This window comes from Quercus robur, chromosome 5 (genome assembly GCF_932294415.1).
Source record: "Quercus robur chromosome 5, dhQueRobu3.1, whole genome shotgun sequence".
Taxonomy (NCBI): Eukaryota; Viridiplantae; Streptophyta; class Magnoliopsida; order Fagales; family Fagaceae; genus Quercus; species Quercus robur.
The window spans coordinates 17,020,866-17,033,885 of NC_065538.1; the positions used below are offsets into that span (position 1 = coordinate 17,020,866).

General features: G+C 32.5%; 2 protein-coding genes across 2 annotated transcripts; both read left to right on the plus strand.

The window, feature by feature from the left end:
- The first annotated feature begins 1,898 nt into the window (after positions 1–1,898).
- Positions 1,899–4,138, plus strand: LOC126727900 (protein FAR1-RELATED SEQUENCE 5-like). The gene is made up of 3 exons (XM_050433799.1): positions 1,899–2,498; positions 2,658–3,002; positions 3,950–4,138. Exons 1-3 carry the CDS (start codon positions 1,899–1,901, stop codon positions 4,136–4,138), a joined length of 1,134 nt encoding a protein of 377 aa, XP_050289756.1.
- A 7,464-nt stretch (positions 4,139–11,602) lies between these two features.
- On the plus strand, positions 11,603–12,889 carry LOC126727901 (uncharacterized). The gene is made up of 2 exons (XM_050433800.1): positions 11,603–11,836; positions 11,942–12,889. The coding sequence occupies exons 1-2, from the start codon at positions 11,603–11,605 to the stop codon at positions 12,887–12,889; spliced, it is 1,182 nt and encodes a 393-aa protein (XP_050289757.1).
- Positions 12,890–13,020: the final 131 nt, after the last annotated feature.

Sequence of the window (13,020 nt, forward strand, 5' to 3'; positions counted from 1 at the left end):
ATTTGTCATTACCTCCTTAATTCTAGGAACTCATTTTCTCTCAGCTTCTGCAATTATATATATATAGAATAGATTATTGTTTTTAATTAAAGGTTAGGTTATTTTTTTTAACATAACTTTTTCATGTTTTAAATATTAGGGGGAGAAAGTTTGGATATAATTTATTTTCTTTTATGTTTTTGACTTGTGGGTTCGTTGTACCATCTAAGGTCACATGGGTGAATAGTGGGTACCTAACATATTGGTTGGAAAGTATATACATAGGGTCCGTTTGGATATAACTTATTTTACTGAAAACTGAAAATACTGTAGCAAAATAATTTTTAAATGTGTGAATAGTGTCGTGAGATCCATTTTTAATATTTTTTTTTTAATAAAATGGTTGTGGGTCCCGTGAATAGTGCATGAACAGTGGATTTGGATCCTCTCCATTTCCAAATGAAGAGTATCCAGTTCACGGACAGGATCATTTTGAAAACTATCAAGGGTAGAAAACGTGTCACGTCAATTAAAAATGTAAACACACACTTAACTAGGGTTAAACACTTAAACTAGAGGGTTGTTTAACTCAACCGGACAAATTCTATTGAAAAAAAAAAAAAAAAAAAACTTTTAGGAGGGAAAAGTGAAACAGAGGTATATCCATGCACATTCAAAGCTTCACAGATTTTAACCCCAAAAAAACAAAAAAAACAAAAAAAAAAACAAAAAACAAAAAAAAAAAGCTTCACAAAAGGTTCAAATAACAAGTTCAGAGCACATCTTTGTTTCTATCTTGCCAAAACAGAGGTATATCCATAAAACTTGTTTATGCTTATCTTATTTGATGTTTGATCATTTTTCTGCATTCATATTGTTGTCTTGGTGAGTTTATATTGTTGTTTTGGTGGCTGGATGCAAGTTAGAGTCTATCTGAATTTTTATTTTAAATTTTTTGAGATAAAGATTGAATCTTTATAATGGCTGGATGATTCTTGGAGTCCATCTCATTTTTCTACATTTATATTGTTGTCTTGGTGAGTTTATATTGTTGTTTTGATGGCTGGATGCAAGTTAGAGTCTATCTGAACTTTTATTTTTAATTTTTTGAGATAAAGATTGAATCTTTATAATGGCTGGATGATTCTTGGAATATCTTTTTTTATTTTTTTGAGATAAAGATTGAATCTTTTTTTTTTTTTTTGAGATAAAGATTGAATCTTTATTAGTATATGTCATATTTGATTGCCTGGTCTATCCACACCAATGGTCCCTATTCTACCTGGTCTATTTCCCATTTGATTGCTGATATTCAAGACTTGGCTGTGTCTTTTGTTTCTTGCAATTTTAGTTGGATTAGTAGATGCCGTAACTCTACTGCTCATTCAGCAACCAAATTTTCCCTTGCTTCCAATGACTCTTTCATTTTTACTCTGGCTACTCTTTCATTTTTACTCTGTCTCATTTTTTTACATCATCTCTGTTTTGAAAACAAATGATAGGTGAAAGTTATAATAAATTTATGGTCAATTTTTTCTAGGGATAATGATGGGAATATATATTTCTTCTAATGTGCCCATGGAACCTACCCCATTTAAAGGGATGGAGTTTGAAGCAGATGAGATTGCATATGATTTTTATAATGAATATGACAGAAAGGCTGGTTTTAGTATTAGAAAAGAGTATGTAAATAAATGTAAAAAGACTGAAGTGGTTACTTCAAGGAGATTTGTGTGCGCGAAGGAGGGAGTTCAAGGCAAAGACAAGAGAGATTAGAATATAAAGAATCCACGAGCAGAAACAAGATGTGGTTGTGAAGCACGTTTGGATATTGTACTTAATCGAGATAGTAAAAATATGTGGCAAATGAATTTATTGCTGAGCATAACCACTATCTCTACCTCCCATCAACTGTGCACATGATGCCATCACAACGGAAAGTGGCTGCAACTCATGCTATTGAAATTGATTTGGCACATGAATCGAGATTAAGATTAAAGCAATCTTATGAGCTTCTTAATAAGCAAGTTGGTGAATATGATAATCTTGGTTTTACTAAGCAAGATCATAAAAACTATTTACGCACTAAGCGACAGAGAGACATGGAGCATGGGGAAGCTACTAGCTTGGGACGATATTTCAGTTATCAACTTAAGGAAAATCCTTCATATTATTTCGCTACTCAATTGGACTATGAAGAGTTGATTACTAATATCTTTTGGGTCGATGCAAGAATGATCATTAACTATAGCCACTTCAGTGATGTAATAATGCTTGATACAATGTATAGTACAAATAGAGATGCAAGGCCACTTGGAGTATTTTTGGGTCTCAATCACCATAGAGAAATTGTTTTATTTGGAGGTGCATTTTCATATGATGAAACAATTGAATCTTTTGTATGGTTATTTGAAACCTTCTTAGAAGCAATGTCTGAAAAGAAGCTAATCACTATTTTCACAGATCAAGATGCAGCAATGTCAGCTGCAATAAAAGTAGTCATGCCTAAGACATATCATGTATTGTGTAGTTAGCATATGTGGCAAAATGCTGAGAAACACTTGGGTCATTTACTCAAAAATGAGTCTCAATTTAACGATGATTTCTTAGCATGTATCTATGAGTATGATGGTGAAGATGAGTTTCTTACAGCTTAGAATGAAATGCTGGATAAGTAGGATGTTCGTGAAAATAAATGGCTAATTGATCTATTTAAATTGAAGAAAAAATGGGCCCAAGCATATGTTAAGAGAACTTTCACTGCAGGAATGAAGACAACCCAACTTAGTGAGAGTTTCAATGCTGACTTGAAGGATTGCTTGTGTACTGATCTCAATATAGTAGAGTTTTTCACTCATTTTGAAAGAGTTGTCAATCAAAAACAGGATAAGGAGTTAGAAGCAAAATACAACTCTAGACATAAATTTCCAAGATTGAAGCTCAAAAGCTCTCCTATGCTTAACCAAGTAGCAATAGTGTACACGCCTATGTTGTTTGATTTATTTCAGACAAAAGATGAAGAGGTAATGGCATTTTCTATCCTAGAATGCAATGTGAGTTAAACACATGGTTATGTGGTTGGAGTTTTCAATCAATATGGAAAATATGAAGTCATGTGGAATCCATTAGATGAGACTCTATCTTGTAGTGGCAGAAAGTTTGAGTCATTTGGTATTTTATGTAGGCATGGTTTGAAAGTTCTTAATGTATTGGATATCAAGTTGATTCCTAATAGATATATCATGAAGAGGTGGAGAAGAGATGCAAAAGATGGAAGCGGAAAAAATTGCACAACACATAACATTAAGCCGGATACTCGACTGGAATATGTAAATCGGTATCAAGATTTATGTCCAAAATATATTCAATTGGTGAATGAGGCATGTGAAACTAAAGAAGACCATAATATTCTAAGCTTAGCAATTGCAGATTTGAAAAAAATACTTTGTCACCTTAGGAATTGCAAAGCTAATGTAGAAGAAGACATCATTAGGCCTTCCACTGATTTTATAGACAAAAAAGATCAATTATGTGCTTCGATTACAATTGTACCAAAAGGGATTAAAAAAATAAAAAAAAAAAAAAAAAAAAAGAGAGATTTATCATAATAAAAAGTGTAGGACAAAATCATGGATAGAAAATATGCTGAAACCAAACTAAGGCACATCAAAGAAGCAAACAAAAAAAAAGAAAAGTGCAGGAGGTAATCTTCTAAATTATCCTTACTTTCACCATTCTATTTTATTTTTGCACATTAATATAGTAGACTATTATTGTTGCTAAACTAGTACAATTTTTACAAGAAATATATGCACATAACATCAGGGCACAAAAGAACACTGAGGATATCTCTTCTGGAAATATTACTAGTTTTACACAACTTTTAATGGTAAAGATATTTACAATTATATATTTTACTTTGATATTAATAATAGTTTAGATGCATGATTTGTAATTGGTTTTTTTGTAGTCGGCTTCTACAAGTTCTGCATCACATCAGGGAGGCTCATCAGCAAGTGTTGCATTAGCATCACATTTAGAGAGTCTATCAAATGTTATAGGCTCCAATGACAAAATTAATGGTGCAGGAGGTCTCTTAACTCAAGGAAGTGTTGCAAGTGGAGATCCCTTGACTCAAGAAAGTGTTACAAGTGGATGAAATGAAATGGTTCATAAATTCAAGCCATTTTTCTAGTTTAGGATCATGTTTTATAATCTATGACACATGTTGAGATTAAGTGCTCTTGTTTTGTAATTTTCCTAGTTTAGACTAGAGTTTTGATGGTCCAAAACTTAGTCACATTTGGTCACATTCAAATGTTCAAACTTAGTCATATTTGTGACAAAGTGTTCTAGTTTTGTAATTTTCTTACTTTAAGATTGAAGTTATGATGATCCATAAATTTCCTTTTGTTACCAACTGACAGTTATTTAGCATGTCTGATATATCTCTACGTGGTGTTAATTTCTACATAATTATTTGTTGCTGTAGAAATTTTTATGTTTTTCTGCATAATTACTGTTTTTGCAGATTGTACATTCTGTAGATTGTAATTTCTGCATAATTACTGTTTGTGTTTCTACATAATTACTGTTTGTGTTTCTGCATAATTACTGTTTATGTTTCTGCATAGTTTTTGTTTTCTTCATAGTTGTTGCTTTTAGTAGAAGGTTTCGGATATATTAGGAGTGGATCAGTTTCCCTCTTTGCTGTAGATAGTGTTTAGTTTTTGCCTAGGTAGGAGTTGTTGTTTTTATATGTAAGTATTGCTATTTGGGGAAAAAATTTATATAAATAAGCCAAGCTTTTAGCGTATGTTTCTAAGGCAAGTACCCAATGCCATCAGTGAATATAGGGTACGTTTGGTATGCTGTAATAGCTCCTGTAATGGAATAGTTATTCATGTGTAATAGCAATTCGGTCATTTGGTTGCATCTTTATTACATGGATTAGTTATTACCTTGGAATGACTATTCTTTAAATTGAAGAATAGCTATTCCTCTTTAAAATGGATGTAATAGTTATTCCTTAGTATATATAATAGATTTTAAAATTAATATATTTCCAAAAATATAAAGTTTCCTTATACATCATCTTTTACAAGCTTTCCATATGTAACAATTAAACTTATGAATAGTAATAGTTATTCCATTACAATATCTTCTATTCCCAGTAATAAAAATTACTATTCCTAATGTAATCTACATTCAGTGTACCAAACGTACCCATAATGTATTTTGCAATAAAGCAATCTAGTTGTCATCTTGCTTTATTGCAATCTAGTTGCCATCAGTGAATATAATGTATATATCAATCTATTTTGCAATAAAGCACTATTTAAATTTCTAGGGCAAGTACACATGTGCAAAGCAATTTAAGGCCAAAATGCAAATCACTTGGTTTTTGGTTAAATGCAAATCACTTGGCTTTTGGTTAAATGCACATTCATGTGAACTCTATGTACTTGCATTGCAAATTGGTAAGGGAGCCAGTTAATCACTTTCTTTTACATTGCTCAGCTAATCTGTGTACTTAGGTTGCACCCCTATGAGTTACTTGGCATTACAATCAAAATTCAATCCAACAGGGTAGAAAATAAGAGAATTTAATAATAAAAAAATGAACAAATTTTATTAAAATGTACACTTTGATCACATAACAAGAATTCCATTGAAATAAACACTTTGATTATAATAACATGAAACTTCTACAATTAATGTGCTTATTGCTTGACTATACATTTCACCTCTTGCTTCTTGATTATACATTCCATCCAAAGTCTACAATTTTCAATCTTAGCTTGATCACTTCAACTTGCCTCGTGTTAAACAACTTGCCCCATCTCTTGGTATGAATGTATGATGCTTCTTTCTTATGTAAGTTCTTTTGGTATCAAAGCTTTGGGATGTGTCATAGCTCCAAAGGCCCTTCTAATTTACTGATAATTAGGATCAATGAAACCTACATGCAATATTAACAAATCTCAATCGTTCAGAATTATAAAGAAACCAATAATAATAGAACCTGTCCAAAAAATTATGCAGACTTTTGAAATGGATAACCAAAAGGCCAATACAAGAACCAATCTACAAAAAGAGAGGCACAAAAACTATCAGAAAATTCAATTATTCTTCCTATAAGAGCTTTAAAGTTCAAATACCAACCACAAAAAGGTTCTCAACAGTTCAGATTTTTGAAAATTGAAAATTCATCTGCCTCACCCTAAAAGCTAGTGTATATTAGTAGTTAGCAGCCAGTAAACAAAATTCTAGCCATAGGCTGAATGTTTTCTTTTACCATTCATCATCAAAAGACAATTATGTGCATTCCATTCCTACAAAGGACAATTTACACACACCCAATTCTGCAATCAGTGACATGACAGGGAAAACAAAGAGACATTCACAATACATTCCCTAAAACCTTTCATAATAAAGTGAACAATTAAAAATAAAATCAAAATCCATGCAAAAGCACAAACATTTACATAATAGTGAGACCAAAAAAAAAAAAAAAAAAAAAAAAAAAAAAAAAAAAAAAACCCAAAAAACAAAAAAATGGAACCAAAAAATCTAGTAACCACAACATAAAACACACACACAAAGATAATATATAAAAATTGTAAGCGTATAAACTAATCCCAATTCAAAAGAAAATCAAAAACCAAAAGAAAGCACTATTACAAAGCAAAACAAAGCAACAGTGACGGCGAGGCATTGTGTTTGGGTATAAACTAATCCCAATTCAAAAGAAAATCAAAAACCCCAAGAAAGCACTCTCACAAAGCAACTTCTGGCAGATGAAACCAGGCAGAGAGAGAAAACTTATTGGGTAGTGCCTATGTCTATAAGTGGGCCGCACATTCCAATGATGCTAGGTTGGTGTGAGACATAGCCCACGCAACAACGGTGGCTTGGCACGATGGCTGGTGGCACCAGTGACGATGAGGACCGTGGGATGGAGAGAGAAAATCCTTGGAGATGAGAGTTTGAACTTTGAAATTTCAGATGGGCTGGTGAGAGAAAAGAATATGCTGAGTTAGCCTTGGTTTAACTAGAGTTTGAATTTGTTGAGTTAAGTTTTTAACATTTTAATTGACGTGGCACGTTTTGGACCCTTAATAGTTTTCAAAATGATCCTGTCCATGAACTGGACACTCTCCATTTCAAAGGGAAATGGAGAGGATCCGGATCCGTGAACAGTTCATGAACAGTGCACTTTGTCCCCTAAAGTTAAAACACGTCCAAAAAGAAAAAAAAAAATAAATAAATAAGAGGAAAACGCAAAACGCCAGACGCAGGTATTTCATTCAGATCCAAACACATACACAATCTTAGTGATTTGATACTAATATTTTATTTTATTATCATTTCCTAGATTTAGGGACTTCTACTTTTTTGGGGATTTGTTACTCTCCATGAATTGTTTTTAACCTTCCACCTTCACACATTACCACAGACTAAAAAATCAAGCACAATTTAGATAATTACGGGATAGAATTTTTCCTATGGGGTCAAATTTAGTTCATATGTGAGAGAGAGAGAGAGAGAGTACATGCTAAATCTAACGGTGCTCCCCAACATGCATTGTGTAACATTCTTCTAAGCAAAATCCATGAACATGGACACCTTCTGATTCTTTGTTTTTGCAATTAGCCAAGCATCGAATAACGACATCCAAATCTGGGTTATATTCATAGTTCAAAACGCAATGACGAAAACTCCTCGTTATTCATACTTCGTGTATATAACTTTGATTTTTCATCTTTTCTAATGCATCCATAAACTTCATAAATTCGTTCTCAATACAAGCATGAATTGAGTGATGAACAATATCAAGATTTGAAAAATGAGAGTGTGGGATTGAAGCTGAAAAGGGATGATAAGAGGAAGACCCATGGTCAGTGGCTTGCATTTCAAAGAGATTAAGAATAACAAGCACCATCATTCCTAACAAAAGTTTACTCATAAATTTCATATCCATCGATTTGCTTCCACTTAAGAGATATTTTTATTCAGAAGCTAAATTTAGAATCATTACTAACCCTTTAGTTCTTATATCATATATACCATTGAAAGATTAAACATTTTTGAGACAAAACTATAAAAATTATTTTATCTTAGAATATATATTTTCAAGTAAATACTATATATTTTTAATAATTTTGACTTTTGGAATGTATAAGCAATCTACAGTTATGTGACTTACACTTTTAATAATGTCCATTAGCTAGGGTCAAAATATTTGAAAATCTTTTTATGTGAGCAGGTAATTTTTCTCACAAAAGCTTTATATGCTCCTAAGAGTGCAATAAATATCAAGTAAACATGTGTGGATGAATGAACCACAAATTGTAATATATAATATCAAAGAAACCATTTTAAAATTTTTGAATGATGATTTTGGTTGGCAAAGCGTCATATATATTAGAGTACGTATATGGAGTACCAAGTTATTTTACTATTAATTTATGAAAAGAAAACGCATATAAGGTATCTAATTATTTTGAATTTTGGAATGTGTACAATCTAAAATTTTTATTTTCTCATTATTTTGAATTTTGGAATGTGTAAACAATCTAAAATGATGTGATTTACAGTTTCAATAATGTCGTTTGGCTGGGGTCAAAAGATTTAAAACAAATTTTATGTTAACAACTGATTTTCTCACAAAAGCCACATATGCTCCTTAGAGTGCAATACATATCAAGTAAACATATAATGGTGAATGAACCACAAATCGACTCATTTTGACACCTCTTGATATTTGTTCGACTTATACAAAAGGCCAGATTTTGACAAATTGAACTTAATTAAAACTCGATCGATCGAATCTTTAAATTACTGGGTCATGATTTCAGCCCATCAAGTGATTAGGGTTTCTTATTTACAAACCAAAGATATTTAAACAAACCCTAACACACATGCAAAAGACTTTTGATACTACTCTTGGTGTACTCTAAAGGTTTTGTACCACTAGATCTCAAAAGCTTCTGCTGGTGATGAAGCAAACCATATATCAAACTGGTGATGTTGAAGTTGATGCAATACCAATTCTTACAATGACTGGATTTGAATTTTCAAGTGAGTACTTGAAGTTGTGGATAGGAAGTTTGCATGCAACATCTCCATAACTAAAGTAGTCTATGGATTCGGAACTACGTTGGGTAACGTTAGTAAGTTTTACTAGGAATAGTGTTACCTAGTGATTGTAAAACTTTTATTCAATTAGTGGATTTGGATTTATTTTGCCTCGAGGGTTGATAGGAAAAACTCCCTAGGGATTTTACTATGGAATTTCTATTCCATCAATTTTCCTTGAGTCACCATATCACTATGTCCTGTGTTTTTATTTGGTTTTATTATTTGCATAATATTTGCAATCTATTTCATTAACCAAAAGCAATTCATATTTGATCTAATTGACAACTTGACTTTAAAACTAGTTAATAAATGTTTTAATAAGGGTCTAAAAAAAAATGGTTATAGGCGTCTTCCAATTGTAAAATGCATTCGGATTGGTTTTCACTTTTCACTCATAGACTATACAATATGAAATTTTTCTTCAACTATGTTTTAGTTGTGGTTTAGTCACTCATGAAATGTCCACATGTCCATCCCTTCCTCATATTCATCCAGATGACTATACCCCTTCTCAACCTTCTGTCTCCCCACCTCCCCAACTATCCAAATGCTACCATATGGCACGTTTTAGGAAAATTATATTTTACTACCTTAATCTATATCACAAATTACACTTTATATCCTAAACTTTTCGAATGCACATTTTTGCATTCTAAACTATGACTCTTGTCACACTTTGCACCTCGACGTTAAGTTTGCGTTAACTTTGATATAAATCCAAAGTTTAGGGTGGTAAAATGTAATTTTTTCTTTGTTTTTAATGGATTGAGAAGAAGGACTATGGACCCCCCCCCCCCCCCAAAAAAAATGGGTGGACGATGTGACTCGTGTGCTTGTAGTGGTAGACCCACTTGAGGACCGAGGGGGCCTTAGCGCCCCCCACCCCCCCATTTTTGAAAAAATTAAAAAAAAATTGAAAATATCTTAAATAATTGGCCCCCATACTTGATAATATACATATATAAAGTTTAAAAATAAATACAATTTTCATGTAAATAAAAGTTTTAACAATTACCTCAACAAATAAAAGAGAGAAAAAATTCTAATTTCCATCCTAACACATCTAGCTAGGGCTTACTTGTACACAGTAGAAAAGTTGAAAAGCCTGAAACTTTGTCTCTCCCACAGGCCACACAGTTGTAGCAGTCTTGCAAAACAAAAACAATCTTTCTTACAGACTTACACAAGTGACTCTCTCTCTCTCTTGCTCTCTCTATCTCCGTAGAGGACTTGGCCTCTGCATTCTTCTTCTTTTTCTTCTTTCAGTTCTTTCTCTTTGCTTTCAACCTTCCTCTCACCACTGCACTGCCTTTGCCTTCTTCTTTCTTTTTTTCTTTCTTTCTTTTTTATTTTTATCTTTTTAGATATTAGTTCTTTGCTTTTCATCCCTTTGTTTAAAAGTAAAAGTTTTGTCTCTTTGTTTAAAAGTAAAGGTTTTGCACTTTGCAGAATTGTAGTAGTGTAGTGCATGTACTATGTGTTCAATTTTTTTTGGTAAACGTACTATGTGTTGAATTTAGACAATAAAGAGTAACTAATTTTGTCCCTTTGTCATTATCATTGTCAGTAACTTATTGCCGTGGGCCCCTCAATTTGTGACTCAATTTTGTGAAACTTTTGTGCTTGTGTTTGACAACTTGTGCTTGTGCTGTGTGCAGTGCTCTAATAAGACCGGCTGACCCCTAAGTTTTTACCACTTTTCAGGTATTTGTATTTTCTTTGTTTTAATTTTTTTTTAATTTTTCTTTTCATTGCTTTATTTTTTAAATTTCTTATAATATATTATTTATGATTATAATAATCAATATATTATAAACAATATCTACACATGTATTTAGTTGTTGTTTATTATATTTTTTTTATGTATTGACATTTAAGTTATTGTTTGTCTTTTATTTAGCAATCTTTGGACTATTAGTATTTTTTTTTTTTAAATCTCAATCATTTTATTTAATGAGTGATAATTTAATTTTATAAATCTAGGTCATGGGCAAGTTTTGGACTATTGACTCATTCTTAAAAAAAAAAAAAAAAAAAAAAAATGAAGAAGGTAATTTAGAAAATAGTACACTTTTGGGTTCTAATGTTGAAGCGTCAACTTCCAATGAGCGTCCTTCCAAATCTCCAAGAATTGATCCCGAAAAACATCCTTCTAGACCATCAATGGTGGAAGTGGAAATTGAAGAAATTCATTTAAAATTTTCACCACTTAGTTCCAATGAAGTTGATGTTAGAATTTTAAAACGAGATCCAGGAGAGCACATTGAAATGTGTAACTATCCAGCCAATATACGTGATGAAGTTAGATGTGCATATTTAAAAGCTAAACCATATCAAATCTATCTTTCAAACTATCCATTTGTCTAGAGAAAAGCATCTTCGTCGCTTTCAAGCTTCTTGGTTCACTCAATTTCATTCTTGGCTGGAGTATTCTCCTACTAAAGATGTTGCATATTGTCTGCCATGTTATCTCTTTACCATGGAAAGAAGTAGACACCCTGACTGTGATGCATTTACTTTCACAAGATTTAGAAATTGGAAAAAAGTCAATAATGGAAAGAATTGTGCCTTTTTGAATCATGTTGGGGAAGATCCTTGCTCACCCCACAATAATGCTGTGAAATATTGTGATGATCTATTGAATGAATCAGTGCATATAGATAAAGTGATGAATGTGCAAAGATCTGAACAAATTCTAAATAATCGACTGCAGGTGAAAACTTCTATCGATACTATTCAGTGGCTCACCTTTCAAGGGTGTCCTTTTAGATGTAATGATGAAACCACTCAATCAAAAAACTGAGGATATTTCCTTCAGATTATTAGAATTTTGGCATCTTATAATGATAAGGTTGCACAAGTTGTTTTGGAAAATGCTCCTAAATCTGCTAAGTACACTTCACCTACAATTCAGAAGGAGATTCTGCATGTTATTGCAAGTAAAGTGCGGAGTAAGATTCGTGAAGACATTGGGGATTCCAAATTTTGTATTATTGTTGATGAGTCACGTGATGAGTCAAAGAGAGAGCAACTGGCTCTTGTTTTGAGATTTGTTGACAATGATGGCTTTATACAAGAACGCTTTTTTGATCTTTCTCGTGTTAAAGACATTGTTGCATTGACCCTGAAGAAAGAAATATATGCTATTCTTTCTCATCACTGTCTTGACATTCAAAATATTCGTGGACAAGGATATGATGGTGCTAGCAACATGTGTGGTGAATGGAAAGGATTGCAAGCCTTAGTTCTTAATGATCTTCCTTATGCATACTATGTGCATTGCTTTGCTCATCGGTTACAATTAGCATTAGTTGCTGCATCAAGAGAGGTAATCCCTATCCATGAATTCTTCTTGAATTTAAATTTCATTATCACTACAGTTGGTTCTTCGTGTAAACATAATGATGAACTAAGAGTTGCTCAAGCTGCAGAAATTGCTAGAATGTTAGCTATTGATGAACTTGAAACAAGAACAGGAGCAAACCAAATTGGGGCTCTAAAACGGGCTGGAGATTCTTGTTGGGGGTCTCATTTTAATTCTATTTGTAGCCCAATGAGGATGTTTGGTCCAAGTTGTTTGGTGCTTGAAAATATAAAGGAAGACGTGTCCACCTACTTGCAACGTGGAGATGCAAATGTAGCTCATAAAATTATTAATTCATTTGAGTTTATATTTAGTTTACATCTAATGAAGGAAATCATGGGTATTGCTGATGTTCTTTGCCAAGCTTTACAGCAAAAATCTCAAGACATCTCAAATGCCTAAAATTTAGTTCAGCAATAGAGGCACTCATCCAAAATTTGAGAGTAGATGGCTAGGATAATTTTCTTGAGAAGGTCATAGAACTCTCCAAAATATTTGAATTGATATTCCAGATCTAAGTGCTCAATTTGTTG